Source organism: Amblyraja radiata (assembly GCF_010909765.2).
Source record: "Amblyraja radiata isolate CabotCenter1 chromosome 42 unlocalized genomic scaffold, sAmbRad1.1.pri SUPER_42_unloc_1, whole genome shotgun sequence".
In the NCBI taxonomy this organism is placed as follows: Eukaryota; Metazoa; Chordata; class Chondrichthyes; order Rajiformes; family Rajidae; genus Amblyraja; species Amblyraja radiata.
The window spans coordinates 1,666,657-1,688,889 of NW_022630087.1; the positions used below are offsets into that span (position 1 = coordinate 1,666,657).

Sequence of the window (22,233 nt, forward strand, 5' to 3'; positions counted from 1 at the left end):
GGAGCAGCTGGGCTTGTACACTCTGGAGTTTAGAAAGATGAGAAGGTATCTCATTGAAACATATAAGATTGTTAAGGGCTTGGACGCACTAGAGGCAGGAAACATGTTCCCGATGTTGGTGGAGTCCGGAACCAGTGGCCACAGTTTAAGAATAATGAGTAAGCCATTTAGAACGGAGACGAGGAAACACTTTTTCTCACAGAGAGTGACGAGTCTGTGAAATTCTCTGCCTCAGCTGTGGAGGCAGATTCTCTGGATGCTTTCAAGAGAGAGCTAGATAAGGCTCTTAAAAATAGCGGAGTTAGGGGATATGGGGAGAAGGCAGGAATCATCCTGATTGAGGATGATCAGCCATGATCACATTGAATGGCGGTGCTGACTCGAAGGGCCAAATGGCCTACTCTTGCACTTATTGTCTATAAGATCCCCTCTCATCATAAATTCCAGTGAATACAAGCCCGGTCTTTCCAATCTTTCCTCATATTACAGTCCCACCATCCCGGGGATTAACCTCATGAACCTACGCTGCATTGCCTCAATAGCAAGGATGTCCTTCCTCAAATTAGGAGACCAAAACTGCACACAATACTCCAGATGTGGTCTCACCAGGGCCCTGTACATCTGCAGAAGGACCTCTTTACTCCTATACTCAAATCCTCTCGTTATGAAGGCCAATATGCCATTAGCTTTCTTCACTGTCTGCTGGACCTGCATGTTTACTTTCAGTTTACCTTCCCTTTTTCCTAATCTGACACCATTGAGGTAAGAATCTGCCTCCTTATTCTTGCCACCAAAGTGGATCAACTCACATGTATCTACATTATACTGCATCTGCCCACTCACTCAACCTGTCAGAGTCACCCTGCAACCTCCAAGCATCCTCTTCACATTTCACACTGCCACCCAGCATTGTGTCATCTGCAAATTTGCTTGTTACATTTAATTCCATCATCTAAATCACTAGTATATATTGTAAATAGTTGCGGCCCTAGCACCAAACTTTGCGCCATTCCACTCGCCACTGCCTGCCAGAGACCCGTTTATTCCTACGTTTTGTTTCCTGTCTGCCAACCAATTCTCTATCCATGTCAATGCCCTACCTCCAATACCATGTGCTCTAATTTTTCTCCTTAATCTCCTGTGTGGGCCTAATCAGAGGCTTTCTGAAAGTCCAGACACACTACACCCGCTGGCTCTCCTTCATCTATTTTACTTGTCACATCCTCAAAAAATTCCAGAAGATTAGTCAAGCAGGATTTCCCTTCATAAACCCATGCTGACTTGGATCGATTATTTTACTGCTATCCAAATTTGCCATTATTACTTCTTTAATAATTGACTCCAACATCTATCGTCTCCACCACCGATATCAGGCAAACAGGTTTATAATTCCTCGTGATACCTACTTATCCAAAAATAGTAACATTTGCAGCTATGACAGTAACAACCATACCACCCACTCAGGTCCACGTGAAAAGACTGTTCCCCACACTGAAAATAAATGAAACAGATTTAAGGGCTTCAATGAATGAGGATCTGGCAGAAGCAATTCCGTTCCTAAGGACAAGTTATTAATAAATTTATGATCTTTTGTAACTGACCTATGCATTTATTTTTAATTTCTATTGCACAAGATTATTTTTGATAATTTAGCCATTTAGCTCTTACCTGTGGCCTTAGTTTAATAAATTTTGGAATAATGCTTTTATAATTTTTATTTAATTCAATGGAATTTTTATTTTGTCATTTCTATATATTTTTTTATTTTAGCAAAATGAATTATGTTTTTTTTTCAAGAATAAACAATAAATTAGCATAGCTACAACCAGTAGACTCAAAACTTTAAGGACATGGGCTTGAAGGGCAGCCTGATGAGTCATGTAGTACTTATGAAATGCCATCTTGTGTAATGTCATTACGGCAGATTTAGAATGATTATTATACCTGGGGGTCGGGGCCGGATGTTTTGGGTCCGATTCCATAGCCCGGTTTATTTCGCTCCCCTATGGGTTTATAAAGTTATTTACCTCAGTTCTCCCACCCCCAGACCGTGTTTATTTCGCTCCCCTGCTGATTTGTAACATTATTTATGTTTAAGAAAGAACTGCAGATGTTGGAAAAATCGAAGGTTTACTAAAATGCTGGAGAAACTCAGCGGGTGCTGAGGCAGCATCTATGGATCGAAGGAATAGGTGACGTTTTGAGTCGAGACACTTCTTAAGACATTATTTATCTCAGTTTTCCCCCCAGACCGGGTTCATTTTGCTCCACTGCTGATTTATGCCATTATTTACCTCCGCTTTCCCCCCCATACCGGGTTTATTTCACTCCCCTGTGGGGTTATAATGTTATTTACCTCAGGTCTCCAAGCAGACCGGGTTTACTCCCCCAGACGTGTAGTTTATTTGGTGATTTATTGGCTATTTACAGGGGGGGGGGGGAGAAAGGGAGATGTTTATAACGTGTTTTATCTCAGGACGCTGCTCCAGACGGCGAGTTTATATTATTTATGTATATTTATATTATTACAATTACGTGTAGTTTATGTGGTGATTTACCTCAGTGTCCCCCCCAGACTGGGTTTATTTCACTCCCCTGGGGATTTATAACGTTATTTACCTCAGGTCTCCTCCAGACCGGCTTTAATCACCCAGACCTGTTGTTTATTTTGTGATTATTGATTATTTACAGAGGGGGTGGGGGGGGAGCCAGAGAGAGGGAGATGGTTATAACGCTTTTTATCTCAGGACGCTGCTCCAGATGGTGAGTTTATATTATTTACCGGGATTATCCCCCAGACGTGTAGTTTATGTGGAGATTGACCTCAGCTCTCTCTCTCTCTCCAAGATGGCGGCGCTGCCTTAGCAGCTGCGGCTCGCCTGCAGTCCGTCTATTTTTTTTCTTTTTTGTGTTGTTCTTTTGTCCTGTTTGAGTTCATTTTTGGTTTATTGTGTATGTGTGTGGGTGGGGGGGAGTAAACATGGTTTTGGTCTCTTATTTCGGGGGGATGCGACTTCTCTTGTCGTGTCCCCCGTCTCCGTCTCCGCCTGCGCCGAGGCCTAATAGTAGGTATGTTGCAAAGCCTACCTGAAGCGTCGCTGAAAATCTGTCGCTGCGGGTGTGCGCGATTTTGGCGCCGTTTAGAGGGGGGCGGGTTTAAAACGCGATTTTTTCTAAGCTGTTCAAATCGAAGATGTTCAGCCTAGTTAATTATTAACGAAAATTCGCTGAAAGACCCCGTCGCAAAAGCTATTATTAGTTTTAAAGGCCTCGTATAATAGTTATAGTAGTTTAAAAATCAATCTCTAAACCCGCGACCACCAGCAACCGCAGGGTCTCATAAAGCAAATATATGAAGGTATGCTGTATATTTTTACATTAAAAAGGGCTTCTAAAGATCCCTTTATACAAAGTTTAATATTGCGAGAAGCTCATTTTGGGCCCATTATATCCCGCAGTATTTTTCTGGGCATTTGGGGGCACAAATCTACCGCAATGTGAAGGTTCTAAACCAGCGCGTTCACAGGGACCCACTGGAAAGCTGATTTAAATGGGCATTTATTTACAGCAATTGAACACTAAATTCTTTCCATTTGGTCTATAAATTAATGTAAATGAGATTTTAAAATCATGTTTTATTGTGAATTATTTGTGAATATTATTTGGACATTTAGGCTATTTAAAAATGTTAATCATTTATTAAGAAATGGATAGATGTTTAGATCTAGTAATTGAAGTCTGAAATTAGCTACAGTTAGGTAACTAACTAATTATATGCTTTAATTTCAGGTCATCCAAGTAAGATTATTTTATATTTGTTTCAGAATGCTTCAATCTATGATAACTGAAAATTTCATTCAGTTCTCTTAATTTTTAAGAAAGTTATGGGCTTTTGACTGTTCACGATCACAGCTTTTTTGTTATGTCCATAGAAAATCAATAGGGAACAAGATGCTAATTTCCCAGTATGAAAATGGCCATAACTTTTTAAATACTTGAGATATGAAAGTGAATTATGTGTCGAATTAAACTTATTTTTATGCTTTACCTGATGGGATAAATGACAGACTTGATTTTTAAAATCTCAAAATGTTGTAACATTGCTACTAATAGTGGAGCTGGCGGCCTCGGAGCAGCAGCAGTGGCGACCCGACCCCGGAGCGGGCAGCGGCAGTGGCGACCCGACCCCGGTGCGGGCAGCGGCAGTGGCGACCCAACCCCGGAGCGGGCAGCAGCAGTGGCGACCCGAACTCGGCGCAGGCAGCGGCTGCGGCGACCCGACCCCGGAGCGGGAAGCGACTGCGGCAGCAGCCACCAGACCTCGGAGCGGGCAGCGGCAGCAGCAGCAGCGATCCGGCCTCGGAGGACCGGCCGCGGGCCCGGTGGACGACATCGTCGGGAGCTCGCAGGTTGGTGTCCTGTTCTGCGGAGCTCCCGCGACAACAGCTGTGTCCTCTGGACTGGAGGGCCGCAGCTTCGGCGGCTTCGACCACCCCGGGCCGCGGAGCTGAACTGGCCCGTTCGCGGAGCTTGGATTCAGCCGCGGGACTGACATTACTTACCATCGCCCGGCGGGGTCACAACATCCGAAGCCTGGATCGCCTCGGCGCAGAGGGAGAATAAGAAGGAAAGAGACAAAAACTTACGACTTTTGCCTTCCATCACAGTGAGCAGTATTCACCTCACTGTGGTGGATGTTAATTTGTGTTTTTTTGTGTGTGTTTTTGCCATTTTTTACTATATGTAGGACTGCAAGGCAACAACATTTCGTTCAGACCGCAAGGTCTGAATGACAATAAAGGCTACTTTACTTTTACTTTACTTTACTTTAGGTATGTTGCAAAACCTACCTTCAGCGGGGCTGCAGGTCTGTCCCAGCCCGTGTGCGTGATTTTGGTGCCGTTGAGAGGGGGGCGGATTTAAAACGCGGTTTTCTCTAGGCTATTCAAATCGAGGTTGTTCAGCCTACTTAGTTGCTGACGAAGAATCGCTGCCAGGTTCATTCGCTGCGGCTATTTCTAAACTTAATTGGTTAATTTAATTGTTATAGTAGGCTAAAAATTATCCTCTAAACCCGCGACCGCCGACAACGGGACGGATCTCATACAGGGGACAACGGAAGGTAGGTTGTTTACTTTTACATTAAAAAGGGCTTCTTAAGATCCCTGTATACAAAGTTTTATGTTGCGAGTAGCCCCATTAAATCCCGCAGTATTTTTCTGGGCATATGGGGCACAAATTTACCGCAATGGGAACGTTCTAAACCAGCGCGTTCCACAGAGTTCCACAGGATCCCATTCGAAAGCTGATTTAAATGGGCATTAATTTACAGCAATTGAACACTACCTTCCTTCCAGTTGGCCTATAAATTAATGTAAATGAGATTTTAAAATCATGTTTTATTGTGAATTCTTTGTGAATGTTATTTGGACACTTAGGCTATTTAAAAATGTTAATCTTTTCTTAAGAAATGGATAGATGTTTAGATCTAGTAATTGAAGTTTGTAATTAGCTACAATTGGGTAACTAACTAATTATATGCTTTAATTTCAGGTCATCCAAGTAAGATTGTTTCCTATTTGTTTCAGAATGCCTCAATCTATAATAAATGAAAATGTATTTCAGTTCTCTTAATTTTTAAGAAAGTTATGGCCATTTCACTGTCCTCGATCACAGCTTTTGTGTTAAGTCAATGGAAAAGCAATAGGGAACAAGATGCTAATTTCCGAGAATGTAAATGGTCATAACTTTTTTAATACTGAAGATATGAAAGTGAATTAGGTGTCAAATTATTTTTGTGCTTTATCTGGTGAGAAAAATTGCAGACTTGATTTTTAAAATCTCAAAATTTTGTAACATTGCTACTCTCTCCCCCAGATTTACCGGGTTTATTCCACCAGATGCAGTTTATGTGGAGATTGACCTCAGCTCTCTCTGTTTCTCTCCCCCAGATTTACGGGTTTATTTCGCTTATTCCGCTGCTGATTTAAGGGACTATCCCCCTTGGTCAAATCCCTTCCCACCTATGTTCTAGACACTTCAGACACTTTCCGCCGCCTCCGCGCATTCCATTTTCTAGTCCCTCGCCCCCTCATCTTCACCATGGATGTCCAGTCACTCTACACCTCCATCCCCCACCAGGATGGTCTCAAAGCCCTCCGGTTCTTCCTCGACCAGAGGAGCAACCTACACCCAGCCACTGACACCCTCCTCCGCCTAGCGGAGTTGGTCCTCACCCTCAACAACTTTACGTTTGACTCCTCCCATTTCCTCCAAGGCATAGCTATGGGCACACGCATGGGCCCCAGCTACGCCTGCCTCTTTGTCGGCTACGTTGAACAATCCATGTTCAATACGTACCAGGGCCCCATTAATGCATTTCGTTGTCTCTGTATTGTACACTGACAATGACAATTAAAATTGATTCTGAATCTGAATCTGAATCCCCGACCTCTACCTCCGTTACATTGACGACTGCTTTGGGGCCACCTCCTGCACCCACACACAACTGACTGACTTCATCCACTTCACCACCAACTTCCATCCGGCACTCCAATACACCTGGACCATTTCCGACACTTCCCTACCATTCCTTGACCTCACCATCTCCATCGCAGGGGACAGACATGGCTATCTGGACTACACGTCTTCTCACCCTGCTCCCTGTAAAGACTCCATCCCCAACTCCCAATTCCTCCGCCTACGCCGCATCTGCTCCCAGGATGAGACGTTCCACACCAGGGCATCGGAAATGTCCTCGTTCTTCAGGGAATTCCCCTCCGCCACCATAGATGAGGCTCGCACCAGGGTCTCATCCATACCCCGCAACACTGCTGTCTCTCCCCATCCCCGCACTCGCAACAAGGGCAGAGTTCCTCTATTCCTCATCTTTCACCCCACCAGCCGGCAAATACAACAAATAATCCTCCGCCATTTCCGCCACCTCCAACGTGACCCCATCACTCGCCACATCTTCCCATCTCCCCCTATGTCTGCCTTCCGCAAAGACCTCCGCAACTCCCTTGTCAATTCTTCCCTTCCCTCCCGTACCACCCCCTCCCCGGGCACTTTCCGTTGCAACCGCAAGAAATGCAACACCTGTCCCTTCACCTCCCGCCTCGACTCCATTCAAGGACCCAAGCAGTCGTTCCAGGTGCGACAATGGTTCATCTGTATCTCCTCCAACCTCATCTACTACATCCGCTGCTCTAGATGTCAGCTGATTTACATCGGGGAGACTAGGCGGAGGTTGGGCGATCGTTTCGCCGAACACCTCCGCTCAGTCCGCAATAACCTACCTGAACTCCCGGTGGCTCAGTACTTCAACTCCCCCTCCCATTCCCAATCCGACCTCTCTGTCCTGGGTCTCCTCCATTGCCAGAGTGAGCAACGCCAGAAATTGGAGGAACAGCACCTCATATTCCGCCTGTGTTGCTTGCTTACGGGTGGCATGAACGTTGAATTCTCCCAGTTTTGCTAGCCCTTGCTGTCTCCTCCCCTTCCTCAACCCCCGAGCTGTCTCCACCCCATCCCCCCGCCCTCGGGCTCCTCCTGCTCCCTTTTTCCTTCCGTCACCAACTGCCGCTTCTCCACCGCGATTTTTATCCAGACCGGGGCGGCCATCTTGATGAGGTCGGCGCCGCTGATTGTGCTGCAGCCGGCGGCCATCTTGATGAGGAGTTTGACAGTGGCCATCTTGGTGAGGGGTCGACGTCTGTTGCGCTGGTTGACGGCGGCCATCTTGGTGAGGGGTTATGCTGCTGTGAAATCAGAATTGGTGAGCAGTTTTCTGCAGCCCTCTCTCCAGAATATCCCTCTAAATTAATTTCTTCCACAAATAGAGACATTTATTTCATTGGAATACGACTTGGCTCCAGTGGGTTAACGAGCAAAAGTCCTTGTTTACCTCATATGGAGTCGTGCGGACGTCCAAGGGCGAAGAGCGAGATCCCATCGTTCGGAGTTGAGGGGGAACGGCCGGGCAACGGGAAGTTAAAATGGTTGGCAACCGGGAGATCCAGCAGGCCTTGGAGGATCGAGCACAAGTGTGGCGTGAAATGCACGCCTAGTCTAGATACAGGGAACAGCAGATGCTGGTTTACAAAAAGAGACACAATCTCCTGGAGTAACTTGCACCTCTGGAGAGCATGGACAGGCAACATTCTAGGTCAGGACCCTTCTTCACACTGCTTGGTGTGGGGGGTGGAGGAAGTTGGAAAGGAGAGGTGGCAGTGGTCACCTTAGATTCCCTTCCCTCTGCAGATGCGGCCTGACCCAGCGAATTCCTCCACCGCTTTAGAGGGAATGGACAGACGACGTTTTGAGTCAGGACCATTCTTCAGGGGTTTGACGGCGGCCATCTTGGTGAAGGGTTTGACGGTGGCCATCTTGGTGAGGGGTCGACGTCTGTTGCGCTGGTTGATGGTGGCCATCTTGGTGAGGGGTTTGACAGCGGCCATCTTGTTCGTGTCTGGCCCTTCGAATCTTGAGAAGGTTCCAATGGCCCACCCACTTTTGGCCCTTTCTCCCCTATAAACCTGTCTTGTCCATGGCACTGTCCAGGCATCTTAGGTTCCAACCCCTTTGCCCACCAGTGGCTGATCAATGCATGCAGGAAGGGACTGTGGACGCTGGTTTAAACCGTAGATAGACACAATGTGGAGGAGTAACTCGGGCCACATCTCAGGAGAGACGGAATGGGAGTTGTTTCGGGATCAGCAGAGTCAAGAGTCAAGGGTCAAGAATGAAAGTGAATGGCGTGTTGGCCTTCATAACAAGAGGAATCGAACATAGGAGCAAAGAGATCCTTCTGCAGTTGCACAGAGCCCTAGTGAGACCGCACCTGGAGTATTGTGTGCAGTTTTGGTCCCCTAATTTGACGAAGGACATTCTTGCTATTGAGGGAGTGCGGCGTAGGTTTACAAGGTTAATTCCCGGGATGGCGGGACTGTAATATGCTGAGAGAATGGAGCAGCTGGGCTTGTACACTCTGGAGTTTAGAAGGATGAGAGGCGTTCTCATTGAAACATATAAGATTGGTAAGGGCTTGGAAACACTAGAGGCAGGAAACATGTTCCTGATGTTGGGGGAGTCCAGCACCAGGGGCCACAGGTTAAGACTAAGGAGTAGGCCATTTAGAACGGAGACGAGGAAACACTTTTTCTCACAGAGTGGTGAGTCTGTGGAATTCCCTGCCTCAGAGGGCGGTGGCGGCAGGTTCTCTGGATGCTTTCAAGAGTGAGCCAGATAGGGCTCTTAAAAATAGCCGAGTCAGAGGATATGGGGAGAAGGCAGGAACGGGGTACTGATTGAGGATGATCAGTCATGATCACATTGAATGGCGGTGCTTGCTCGAAGGGCTAAATGGTCTACTCCTGCACCTATTGTCTATTGTCTATTGTCTATTGTTTTATTGTCATATGTCCCAGATAGAACAATGAAATTCTTACTTGCTGCAGCACAACAAAATAAGTAAACATAGTACAAGTTCATGTTCATATTTATTGTCACATGCCCCACTTAGGGTACAGTGATATTTGAGTTACCATACGGCCATATGAGTAAAAATAACACAATCCACAATATAATTTCACATAAACATGATCCACCATAGTGGATCAGCTCCGCAATGTTAAATTCCGCGCAGCGCCTGCTGCTTGAAGCTCCAGGATGGTCTCCGGTCTGGAAAGGCCGCAACAATCTAGTTGTTAGGCCGCGAGGGGGTCGAAGATGTGACACGGAAAAAAGTTGCATCTCTGTCACGGTAAGTAACTGAAAACGGTTTGGGCCCGATTTCCTCCCCCCCCCCCCCATCAAACATTCCAAGAAACATTAAAACATACATTTAGACACACTATAGATCACAAAACAAGTCTACTATGACTAATGAAATAAATGGTACCCATGTAGTCTATATTACTAAACTCTGATCTTGACCGCTTTTGGCCCACTGTGCTGCGATTTCCGATAGAACGCCGCCACCTACGGCCGTCATTTTTGGCCACCTCGCTCAGAGCCCGCCTCCGCCTTAAAGGTGCAGAGGATTTTTCCCAACGATGACAAATCAGAGAGATATTAATGTTTAAATAAAAATCACCATTCTCTCTGCTGCCCCTGCCGGAGGGAGGGGGAGGGACTATAAAACCAGGAAGTGGTGTGCCTCACTAAGTCTCTTCAATATGGATGAAGCCAAGGGTCACGTCTCTCTGAATAACACTGAACAAATGTCTACATAACTGTGAGTCCCCTTAATGTGGTTTGAAAATGAAAATATGGTTTGTTTGAAGTAAAAAGGCACTGCCTGCAAATGGTTGTTTGGGTGCTTGGCTTGAAGTTGAAAGGCACTTCTTACTGCAAATAGTGGCCTGAGAGTGGCTTGAAATTGAAAGGCACCTACGTACTGCAAATGGTGGCATGAAGTTGAAAGGCACTACTTACTGCAAATGGTGGCTTGAGAGCTTTGGTTTGAAGTTGAAAGGCACTATTACTACAAATGGTGGCTTGGTTGCTTTGTCTTGAAGTTGAAATGCACTACTTACTGAAAAGGGTGGCTTGGGAGCTTTGACTTGAAGTTGAAAGGCACTATTACTGCAAATGGTGGCTTGGTTGCTTTGGCTTGAAGTTGAAAGGCACTACTTACTGCAAATGGTGGCTTGGGTGTGGCTTGCGTGTGGCTTGAAGTTGAAAGTCACCACTTACTGCAAATGGTGGCATGAAGTTGAAAGGCACTACTAACTGCAAATGGTGGCTTGGTTGCTTTGGCTTGAAGTTGAAAGGCACTACTTACTGCAAATGGTGGCTTGGGAGCTTTGACTTGAAGTTGAAAGGTACTACTTACTGCAAATGGTGGCTTGGGAACTTTGGCTTGAAGTTGAAAGGCGCTATTACTGCAAATGGTGGCTTGGTTGCTTTGGCTTGAAGTTGAAAGGCACTACTTACTGCAATTGGTGGCATGAGGTTGACAGGTACTACTTACAGCAAATGGTGGCGGGTGCTTTGGCTTTAAGTTGAAAGGCACTACTTACTGCAAATTGTAGCTTGGGTGCTTTGGCATTAAGTTGAAAGGCACTGCAAATGGTAGCATGAAGTTGAAAGGCGCTGCGTACTGCAAGTAGTGGCTTGGGAGCTTTGGTTTGAAGTTGAAAGGCACTACTTACTGCAAATGGTGGCTTGGGTGCTTTGGCTTGAAGTTGAAAGGCACTACTTACTGCAAATGGAGGCTTGGGAGCTTTGGCTTGAAGTTGAAAGGCACTATTACTGCAAATGGTGGCTTGGTTGCTTTGGCTTGAAGTTGAAAGGCACTACACTGCAAATGGTAGCTTGGGTGTGGCTTGAAGTTGAAAGACACCACTAACTGCAAATGGTGGCATGAAGTTGAAAGGCACTACTTACTGCAAATGGTGGCTTGGTTGCTTTGGCTTGAAGTTTAAAGGCACTACTTACTGCAAATGGTGGCTTTGGAGCTTTGGCTTGAACTAGAAATGGCACTACTTACTGCAAATAGTGGCTTGGGTGCTTTGGCTTGAAGTTGAAAGGCACTACTTACTGCAATTGGTGGAATGAGGTTGACAGGTACTACTTACTGCAAATGGTGGCGGGTTCTTTGGCTTTAAGTTGAAAGGCACTACTTACTGCAAATTGTAGCTTGGGTGCTTTGGCATTAAGTTGAAAGGCACTGCAAATGGTGGCATGAAGTTGAAAGGCACTGCTTACTGCAAGTAGTGGCTTGGGAGCTTTGGTTTGAAGTTGAAAGGCACTTCTTACTGCAAATGGTGGCTTGGGTGCTTTGGCTTGAAGTTGAAAGGCACTATTTACTGCAAATGATGGCATGAGGTTGACAGGCACTACACTGCGAATGGTGGCTTGGGTGCATTGGCTTGAAGTTGAAAGGCACTATTTACTGCTAATTGTAGCATCTAGTTGAAATGCACTATTACTGCAAATGGTGGCTTGGTTGCTTTGGCTTGACGTTGAAAGGCACTACTTACTGCAAATGGTGGCTTGGGAGCTTTGACTTGGAGTTGAAAGGCACCTCTTACTGCTAATGGTGGCTTGGGTGTGGATTGAAGTTGAAAGGCACTGCTTACTGCAAATGGTGGCGTGGGTGCATTGGCTTGAAGTTGAAAAGCACCACTGCAAATGGTGGCTTGGGTGCTTAGTCTTGAAGTTAAAAGGCACTACTGCAACTGCACTTACTTCCTGTTTGCACTGTATATTGATTTCAGATAAAACGCTACCACTTACGGCTGTGATATTTGGCCATCTTACTCAGTCCCCCTCCGCTGAGCAGGTGCAGAGAATTCTTCCCATCAATGAAAAATAAAAGTGTTATTAGTTTTTTTTTAAATGTTGAGAATCTTTCTCTTGTCAATCACTCCATGAAAGCCACACCTTTTCCGGTGGGGGGGGGGGGGGGGTTATAAAACGCGGAAGTGTGGGTGTGGCTCAGTCTCTGCATGATGGGGAGGGAGAGGTCACGACTCTGTCTGAGCTGTGAATCAACTGAACACACTGAATGTCTACTGAAGTGTGAGTTTGGTGTTTTGTGTGGTTTTATGGTGTTTTCACCCTGCATGAAATGGTATGAAGCTACATTTGAATTTGGTGGCTTTGCACCATGCTTGAAATGGAATAAAACTGCACTTGAATTTGGTGGCCTTGCACCCTGCTTGAAGTGGAATGAAACTGCACTTGAATTTGGCGGCATTGCATCCTGCTGAACGTGGTATGAAACTGCACTTGAATTTGGTGGCCTTGGATCCAGCTTGAAGTGGTATGAAACTGCACTTGAATTCGGTGGCCTTGCACCCTGCTTGAAGTGGTTGGAAACTGCACTTGAATCGGTGGCCTTGCACCCTGCTTGAAGTGGTAGGAAACTGCACTTGAATTCGGTGGCCTTGGATCCAGATTGAAGTGGTATGAAACTGCACTTGAATCGGTGGCTTGCACCCTGCTTGAAGTGGTAGGAAACTGCACTTGAATTCGGTGGCTTTGCACCCTGCTTGAAGTGGTTGGAAACTGCACTTGAATTCGGTGGCCTTGCACCCTGCTCAAAGTGGTAAGAAATTGCCATTGAATTTGGTGGCCTTGCACCCTGCTTGAAATGGTAGGAACATGGATTTGAATTTGGTGGCCTTGCACCCTGCTTGAAAAGGAATTTCAAGGAATAGTCATGAGTCAACTGCCAGTCCACCAGCCGTGAGTGAGCTGCCAGGAGATCAGGCTTGAGGGACTGAGCTGCCACGCCAAGAACCCATACCAGCACTCCAGAAAGCCCCCCTACCGGCCACCAATATTGGAATTGGTGGAGAGGTGGAATATTGCGTCGGGGGACCAGCCCTCCCGTGTGAACATGGGACCCAACGGGTCCCACTTAGTCTAGTAGATAATATATTTTTGTATAGCAGTAGCTAACAAAAACAAATGGTTACCTCACAGTGTAACTGTCGGCTAATTATGCTGTGAAATCAGAACTGGTGAGCAGTTTTCTGCAGCCATCTCTCCAGAATATCCCTCAAACTTAATTTCTTCCACAAATAGAGACATTTATTTCATTGGAATACGACTTGGCTCCAGTGGGTTAATGAGCAAAAGTCCTTGTTTACCACAGATGGGGTCTTGCGGACGTCCAAGGGCGGAGAGCGAGATCCCACCGTTGTGAGTTGAGGGGGAACGGCCGGGCAACGGGAAGTTAAAATGGTTGGCAACCGGGAGATCCAGCAGGCCTTGGAGGATCGAGCGCAAGTGTGGAGTGAAATGCACGCCTCGTCTAGATACAAGGAACAGCATATGCTGGTTTACAAAAAGAGACACAATCTCCTGGAGTAACTTGCACCTCTGGAGAGCATGGACAGGCAACATTCTAGGTCAGGACCCTTCTTCACACTGCTTGGTGTGGGGGGTGGAGGAAGTTGGAAAGGACAGGTGGGAGTGGTCGCCTTACATTCCCTTCCCTCTACAGATGCGGCCTGACCCAGCAAGTTCCCCCACCGCTTTAGAGGGGATATTCGAGGATACGTGGGTGTATGTGCCTCATTTAGTAGTAAAATAAATTACTGAGTGAATCAAATCTGTTATCTGAATCCAGTGATTTATCGAACACAACATCGTTCTGCGACATCAAATCACGGCCCTCGTGTGTTTAATATAAGCTTTCGGGAACTACACAGATTTCAGAACTCTGATTGGATAATTCAGCGAATTGCGTTCCTGTTTTTTCTCATTTGGAGAGCTGCCCGTTCACTGTAAGGACATATTTCACGCCTTTTTTCAGCTCCTCTCTGAACTTCTTCTGTGTCGGTGTATAGATACAGGTGTTGGTACAAGTACTTAGATACTGCAACATAAAAGCACATTGCTGCATGATATATATCGGCGTATTCAAATACTTGTCTTTGTAAAAAATATTCACTGCTTGCCAATTCATGGAGGGGAACCACAGCAACAAGTAGTTGGCTGACACAGCGAATAGCAGAATCATCGATTTTCTCCGGTTCTCCACTTCTGAATCTTTCTGATTGTCATTGTTGTTCCGCAGTCCCCTGCGGACTTTATTTGCTGCAATTATGTGCCTGCTTGTGAACCCATTAAACAGAAGAATGAAACAAATTGGTGATAATGGCGTTATGATGCTGTCAATCAACTCGTGGGATTTCCAGAATAATTAAGTATAGTATTCAGGTACCAGGATGCACCCAAACGGCACATTGTCAATGATGACTTGAGGCCTCATGACAAAGTAAAACGGAATGCACCTCAAAAAGCTCAGGACGCCCACGGCTATAATAACTATTGTCGCTGTTCTCTCGGTACAGTATCTATTCCGCAGGTTTTGGCAAGAAATCGCTATACAGCGATCGAACGTGCAAGCCACCGTTAGCCAAACAGAGCAGTCTACACTTGCAAGCTTGAAGAACAGCGTCTGCGCACAAACCGGAGTTATGTTCAAGAATAGAGCGTACGAATAGATCATATTAATGTGCCCCGCAACAATAGCGAAAGCAACCACCATGAAATCGGCGCTGCCATTGCAACCCGGTAGCGAGCAATACACCTGGAGAGGCCACATTTTCCACAAGATAGGATCACGATCGCCACTACATTAACTGTAAGAAGAAAGAACACACTTTATTTATCTCATTCTCATTCATCAGCTTCACGTGACATATAATCTGAATGGTGGCTGATTAGGAAAAGGGGAGATGCAACGAGACCTGGTTGTCATGGTACAACAGTCATTGAAAGTAGGCATGCACGTGCAGCAGGATCGCGGGCTCCACGACGGTGAAGTCCGCGTGCCCGCGGCTACAAGCCCGGGCGGGTCGTCAGGAAAGGCCGCCCACTCCACGTTGTTAGGCCGCAGAGTGGACCGAGGTATGATACGGAGAAAAAATCGCGTCTCCGTCAAGGTCAGTGATTTAAAAAGTTTACCCCAATTCCCCCCCCCCCCCCCCCCCCCCCACTTCCCCACATAAAACAAACCAAGAAACACTGAAACATACTTTTAAAAACATACTTAAAATAATAATAACAGCAGAAGGGACAGACAGACTGCTGGAGAGGCAGTCAGTGCTGGTGGAGCTGCCCGGTTGACACTGACTATTTGGGGGCCCATCTACATTTGTTTTGCTTAACAAAAGACATTTATTTCATTGGAATACAACTTGGCTCCAGTGGGCTGTCGAGCAAAAGTCCTTGTTTACCGCAGCCGGAGTCTTGCGGACGTCCAAGGGCGGAGGGCGAGATCCAACCGTTCGGAGTTGAGGGGGAACGGCTGGGGCTTAGCAATCGGTGACTCCGGATTGATCCCGACTCCTTCCGCCAATGAGAAGAAGAGAGAGGATTGACAAAGAGAAGGCCTTCGAAGGGGGGAGGGGGGGGTGGTCTGTCGATCACTGGTCAGCTCGGATCTTGAAACCCATCCCATCACAGGAAAGTAGACTATTACCTGAATGGTGGCCGATTGGGTAAAGGGGAGATGCAACGTGACTTGGGTGTCATGGTACACCAGTCATTGAAAGTAAGCATGCAGGTGAAGAAAGCGAATGGTATGTTAGCATTCATAGCAAAAGGATTTGAGTATAGGAGCAGGGAGGTTCTACTGCAGTTGTACAGGGTCTTGGTGAGACCACACCTGGAGTATTGTGTACAGTTTTGGTCTCATAATCTGAGGAAAGACATTCTTGCCATAGAGGGAGTACAGAGAAGGTTCACCAGACTGATTCCTGGGATGGCAGGACTTTCATATGAAGAAAGACTGGATAGATTTGGCTTGCACTCGCTAGAATTTAGAAGATTGAGGGGGGATCTTATAGAAACTTACAACATTCTTCAGGGGTTAGACGGGATAGATGCAGAAAGATTGTTCTCGATGTTGGGGAAGTCCAGAACAAGTGGTCACAGTTTAAGGATAAAGGGGAAATCTTTTCAGACTGAGATGAAAAAATCATTTTTCACACAGAGTGGTGAATCTCTGGAATTTTCTGCCACAGAATGTAGTTGAGGCCAGTCATTGGCTATATTTAAGAGGGATAGATGTGGCCCTTGTGGCTAAAGGGATCAGGGAGTATGGAGAGAAAGCAGGTACAAGATACTGAGTTGGATGTTCAGCCATGATCATATTGAATCGAAAGGTCGAATAGCCTACTCCTGCACTTATTTTCTATGTTTCTATGAATGGACACCGCATTCTCGACAGGGCCAAGGAGGGCTTAAATTAGGAACACTTCTCTATTCATTTCCCACCACGGATGGTTGACCTGCTGAGTTCTACCGGCACTCTGGAGGGAATGGACAGGCGACGTGTCAGGTTTGTGCCCTTCTTTGGACTGATGGGAGTCGGGTGAGAAAGCTTGAAAAAAGAGATGGGGTCGGGACAGACTCCAGGACTTGGTTGGAAAAGAGAGATGGGGTCTGGACAAAGCCTGAAAAGTGATAGGTGGATACAAAATGCTGGAGTAACTCAGCGGGACAGGCAGCATCTCCAGAGACAAGGAATGGGTGGTGTTTCAGATTGAGACCCTTCTTCAGAAGTGATAGGTTGATATAGGTGAGAGAGATACAAGAAACTGCAGATGCTGGAATCTTGCATAGAACAAAAGTTAGTTAGATGCACGGAATCTCTTGCCCAGAGTAGGGGAATCGAGGACCAGAGGACATGGGTTTAAGGTGAAGGGGAAAAGATATAATAGCAATCTGAGGGGTAACTTTTCAACACAGTGGTGGCGGGTGTATGGACCAAGCTGCCAGAGGAGGTATTTGAGGCTGGGACTATCCCAGCGTTTAAGAAACAGTTATTGACAGATACATGGATATGACAAGTTTGGAGGGATATGGGCCAAACGCAGGCAGGTGGGACTAGTGTAGCTAGGACATGTTGGTCAATGTGCGCAAGTTGGGCCGAAGGTCCTGTTTCCACACTGTTTCACTTTATGACTTTAACATAAAGTGTTGCATTAACTCAGCGAGTCAGGCAGAATCTGTGGAGAACATGGATAGGTGACGTTTCACAGAGTGCTGCATTAACTCAGCGTGTCAGGCAGAACCTGTGTAGAACATGGATAGGTGACATTTCACAGAGTGCTGGAGTAACTCAGCAAGTCAGGCAGCATCTGTGAAGAACATGGAAATGTGACATTTCACAGAGTACTGGAGTAACTCAGCGGGTCAGGCAGCACATGTGGAGAACATGGATAGGTGAAAGTTTGGGACGGGACCCTTCTTCAGACTGACACTATGTTAACAGATGAGGGGATGATGAGCAGAGTGTAGTAGGTGACAGAACGATGGAAATTAAGCAGATAAAACGATGTGAGATAAGGAGAGAGGAATGCATATGTACAGCTTTAAGGGACATTAGTCAGGTAGCATTTGGAGTATTGCATACAGTTCTGGTCACTCCACTGCAGGACTGATGTGGAGGCTTTGGTGAAGGTGCAGAGATGGTTAACCAGAATGTTTTTTTTTTTAAAGGAACTGCAGGAACTGGTTTACAAAAGAGGACACAGAATGCTGTAGTAACTCCTCGGGACAGGTAGCGTCTGTGGGGAGCAGGTATGGTTGACGCTCCAGCAGGTGGTCAAGGCGGGTGAAGCCCTTACCACAGGACATGCAGGGGAAGGGAAGCTCAGTGCTGTGTGTATGCCTGTGCTGCCACAGGCTGGACATGCGGGTGAAACCCTTGCCACACTCAGCGCACACAAAGGGTCTCTCTCCGGTGTGCATCCGCTGGGGCTCCCACAGTGCGCTCTTGAAACGCTTGACGCAGTGGGAGCAGCCGCCCACCGGCGTGGGCCCGCCGGTGCTGCCGCAACACAAAGCTTTTGTCGCAGTCGGAGCAGGTGAAGGGCCGCTCACTGCTGTGCACCAGCCGGTGCTCCCGCAGCCCCGAAATAAAGACAAAACTCTTGCCGCAGGTGGAGCAGCCACAGGGCTTCTCACATTGGTGCTCCCGCAGCCCACGTGCGCTCTTGAAACGTTTGCCGCTGTGGGAGCAGATGGTCGCCGGCGTGGGCCCGCCGGTGCTGCCGCAACCCCCGCGAGCTGTCAAACGCCTCACCACAGTACGGGCAGTCGTAGGGCTGGCCACTGGTGTGCACGTGGTGAGACAGGGTGTGCGAGGCCATGGTAAAGTGCTCTCCACACACCGGGCTGGGGACGGGACGGTCGCCGGAGTGCACCTGCTGGTGGGAGAGCAGCCTGGTGGAGCAGGTGAAGCCCTTGCCGCACTGTGCGCAGGTGTAGGGCCGTTCGCCGGTGTGCAGGCGCCTGTGCACCTTCAGGTTTATGGACGACTTGAAGCCTTTGCCGCAGTCGGAGCAGGTGAAGGGACGGTCGACGGTGTGCACCCTCTGGTGGGATAGCATCCTGGTAGAGCATGAGAAGCCCTTGCCGCATAGGGCGCAGGTGAAGGGCCGCTCGCCGGTGTGGGTGCGCTGGTGCTTCAGCAGGTGGTAAGACTAGGTGAAGCCCTTGCCGCAGTCGCTGCAAGTGTATGGGCGCTCCCCGGTGTGCACGCGCCTCTGTACCTTCAGGTCCTTGGACGACTTGTAGCCTTTTTCGCAGTCGGAGCAGGTGAAGGGCCGCTCACTGCTGTGCACCCGCCAGTGCTCCCGCCGTCCCGACAACCAGCCAAAGCTCATGCCGCAGGTGGAACAGCCATAGGGCTTCTCGCCCGTGTGCACCCGCTGGTGGCTCTCCAGCTGGCTCGGGTGCTGCCAGGCCTTGCCACACACGTCGCACTCATAACGCTTCTCCTTGTTGTGCCCCATCATGTGGTCTTCCTCAGCAACGGCTTCTAAACCCTGCAGGAGGAGAACACAAAGGGTCAGCTGTCCAAACAGGACATTATTAATGCATCAACATTATTAATGCTTGAAGGGGGTAGAAGGGCAGGGGGGTGAGGGGAGTGAGGGGGGGGGGGGGGGGGGAGAAGGGGGGGGGGGGGGTGGAAAGAAGTGAGGTGAAGGAGGGGAGAGATGGCGAGGAAGGGGGATGAGGATGGTGGGGTAGGGGGATGAGGTCGGTGGAAGTGAGGGGCGGGGGCAGGGAGGAAATAGGGGAGTGGGGTTGAGGAAGCAAGTGGGAAAAGGGGGGGGTCTGGCCAACCTGAGGGCGCTGTTCACCAGGCACCGCATCGAGCTGCCCGACCACACGTCCGGCAGCCAGCCGCCCTGCGCGTTGATGTACCCCCACCCGCCCTGCGCCGTGACTTCTGCCACACGCACGCGGGATGGCGGGACTATCATATGCTGAGAAAATAGAGCAGATGGGCTTGTATACTCTGGAGTTTAGAAGGATATCTCATTGAAACATATAAGATTGTTAAGGGCTTGGACACACTAGAGGCAGGAAACATGTTCCCGATGTTGGGGGAGTCCAGATCCAGGGGCCACATAGTTTAACAATAAGGAGTAAGCCATTTAGAACGGAGACGAGGAAAGAATTTTTCTCACAGAGAGTTGTGAGTCTGTGGAATTCTCTGCCTCAGAGGGCGGTGGAGGCAGGTTCTCTGGATGCTTTCACGAGAGAGCTAGATAGGGCTCTTAAAAATAACGGACTCAGGGGATATGGGGAGAAGGCAGGAACGGGGCACTGATTGGGGATGATCAGCCATGATCACATTGAATGGCGGTGCTGGCTCGAAGGGCCGAATGGCCTCCTCCAGCACCTATTGTCTAACCGGCGCCTTAACGTCATCCCCAAAACCGAGGGGCACCTGGTGGCGACATGCATCAAGGGAAGAACGTCACAGAATGCTGGAGTCACTCAGCGGGTCGGGCAGCGTCTGTGGGAAACGTGGATAGTTGCAGTGCGGCCTCCCGCCGATAGGTGGGGCATTATACTCGGAGGACCAGATACGCTGCATTACCGCCTCCCGCCGACAGAGGGAGCAACCGTGGGAGCACCAGAGAATTGAAATTCCTCCCGCCCGCCCGCCTTGGCTTGAAGTTGAAAGGCACTATTTACTGCTAATTGTAGCATCTAGTTGAAATGCACTATTACTGCAAATGGTGGCTTGGTTGCTTTGGCTTGACGTTGAAAGGCACTACTTACTGCAAATGGTGGCTTGGGAGCTTTGACTTGGAGTTGAAAGGCACCTCTTACTGCTAATGGTGGCTTGGGTGTGGATTGAAGTTGAAAGGCACTGCTTACTGCAAATGGTGGCGTGGGTGCATTGGCTTGAAGTTGAAAAGCACCACTGCAAATGGTGGCTTGGGTGCTTAGTCTTGAAGTTAAAAGGCACTACTGCAACTGCACTTACTTCCTGTTTGCACTGTATATTGATTTCAGATAAAACGCTACCACTTACGGCTGTGATATTTGGCCATCTTACTCAGTCCCCCTCCGCTGAGCAGGTGCAGAGAATTCTTCCCATCAATGAAAAATAAAAGTGTTATTAGTTTTTTTTTAAATGTTGAGAATCTTTCTCTTGTCAATCACTCCATGAAAGCCACACCTTTTCCGGTGGGGGGGGGGGGGGGGTTTATAAAACGCGGAAGTGTGGGTGTGGCTCAGTCTCTGCATGATGGGGAGGGAGAGGTCACGACTCTGTCTGAGCTGTGAATCAACTGAGCACACTGAATGTCTACTGAAGTGTGAGTTTGGTGTTTTGTGTGGTTTTATGGTGTTTTCACCCTGCATGAAATGGTATGAAGCTACATTTGAATTTGGTGGCTTTGCACCATGCTTGAAATGGAATAAAACTGCACTTGAATTTGGTGGCCTTGCACCCTGCTTGAAGTGGAATGAAACTGCACTTGAATTTGGCGGCATTGCATCCTGCTGAACGTGGTATGAAACTGCACTTGAATTTGGTGGCCTTGGATCCAGCTTGAAGTGGTATGAAACTGCACTTGAATTCGGTGGCCTTGCACCCTGCTTGAAGTGGTTGGAAACTGCACTTGAATCGGTGGCCTTGCACCCTGCTTGAAGTGGTAGGAAACTGCACTTGAATTCGGTGGCCTTGGATCCAGCTTGAAGTGGTATGAAACTGCACTTGAATCGGTGGCTTGCACCCTGCTTGAAGTGGTAGGAAACTGCACTTGAATTCGGTGGCTTTGCACCCTGCTTGAAGTGGTTGGAAACTGCACTTGAATTCGGTGGCCTTGCACCCTGCTCAAAGTGGTAAGAAATTGCCATTGAATTTGGTGGCCTTGCACCCTGCTTGAAATGGTAGGAACATGGATTTGAATTTGGTGGCCTTGCACCCTGCTTGAAAAGGAATTTCAAGGAATAGTCATGAGTCAACTGCCAGTCCACCAGCCGTGAGTGAGCTGCCAGGAGATCAGGCTTGAGGGACTGAGCTGCCACGCCAAGAACCCATACCAGCACTCCAGAAAGCCCCCCTACCGGCCACCAATATTGGAATTGGTGGAGAGGTGGAATATTGCGTCGGGGGACCAGCCCTCCCGTGTGAACATGGGACCCAACGGGTCCCACTTAGTCTAGTAGATAATATATTTTTGTATAGCAGTAGCTAACAAAAACAAATGGTTACCTCACAGTGTAACTGTCGGCTAATTATGCTGTGAAATCAGAACTGGTGAGCAGTTTTCTGCAGCCATCTCTCCAGAATATCCCTCAAACTTAATTTCTTCCACAAATAGAGACATTTATTTCATTGGAATACGACTTGGCTCCAGTGGGTTAATGAGCAAAAGTCCTTGTTTACCACAGATGGGGTCTTGCGGACGTCCAAGGGCGGAGAGCGAGATCCCACCGTTGTGAGTTGAG

The 22,233-nt window shown here is 47.9% G+C and overlaps 1 protein-coding gene and 1 long non-coding RNA gene across 2 annotated transcripts; both read right to left on the reverse strand.

The window, feature by feature from the left end:
- Positions 1-7,833: 7,833 nt before the first annotated feature.
- Positions 7,834-15,778, reverse strand: LOC116969000. The gene is made up of 2 exons (XR_004410586.1): positions 15,702-15,778; positions 7,834-7,906 (listed from the first exon to the last, which is right to left on the reverse strand). It is a non-coding gene; the product is annotated as an uncharacterized LOC116969000 (long non-coding RNA).
- A 2,656-nt stretch (positions 15,779-18,434) lies between these two features.
- Positions 18,435-19,745, reverse strand: LOC116969006 (zinc finger protein 239-like). The gene is made up of 3 exons (XM_033015981.1): positions 19,623-19,745; positions 19,026-19,301; positions 18,435-18,773 (listed from the first exon to the last, which is right to left on the reverse strand). Exons 1-3 carry the CDS (start codon positions 19,743-19,745, stop codon positions 18,435-18,437), a joined length of 738 nt encoding a protein of 245 aa, XP_032871872.1.
- Between the last annotated feature and the right edge of the window lie 2,488 nt (positions 19,746-22,233).

Coding starts and splice junctions, on each gene's coding strand:
- LOC116969006 (XM_033015981.1), bottom strand. CDS start 19,745: ATGATAGTCCCGCCATCCCGCGTGCGTGTGGCAGAAGTCACGGCGCAG. Junction 19,302..19,622: donor GCAGCTCGATGCGGTGCCTG/GTGAACAGCGCC, acceptor CTCCTCCTGCAG/GGTTTAGAAGCCGTTGCTGA. Junction 18,774..19,025: donor AGTCGTCCAAGGACCTGAAG/GTACAGAGGCGC, acceptor ATAAACCTGAAG/GTGCACAGGCGCCTGCACAC.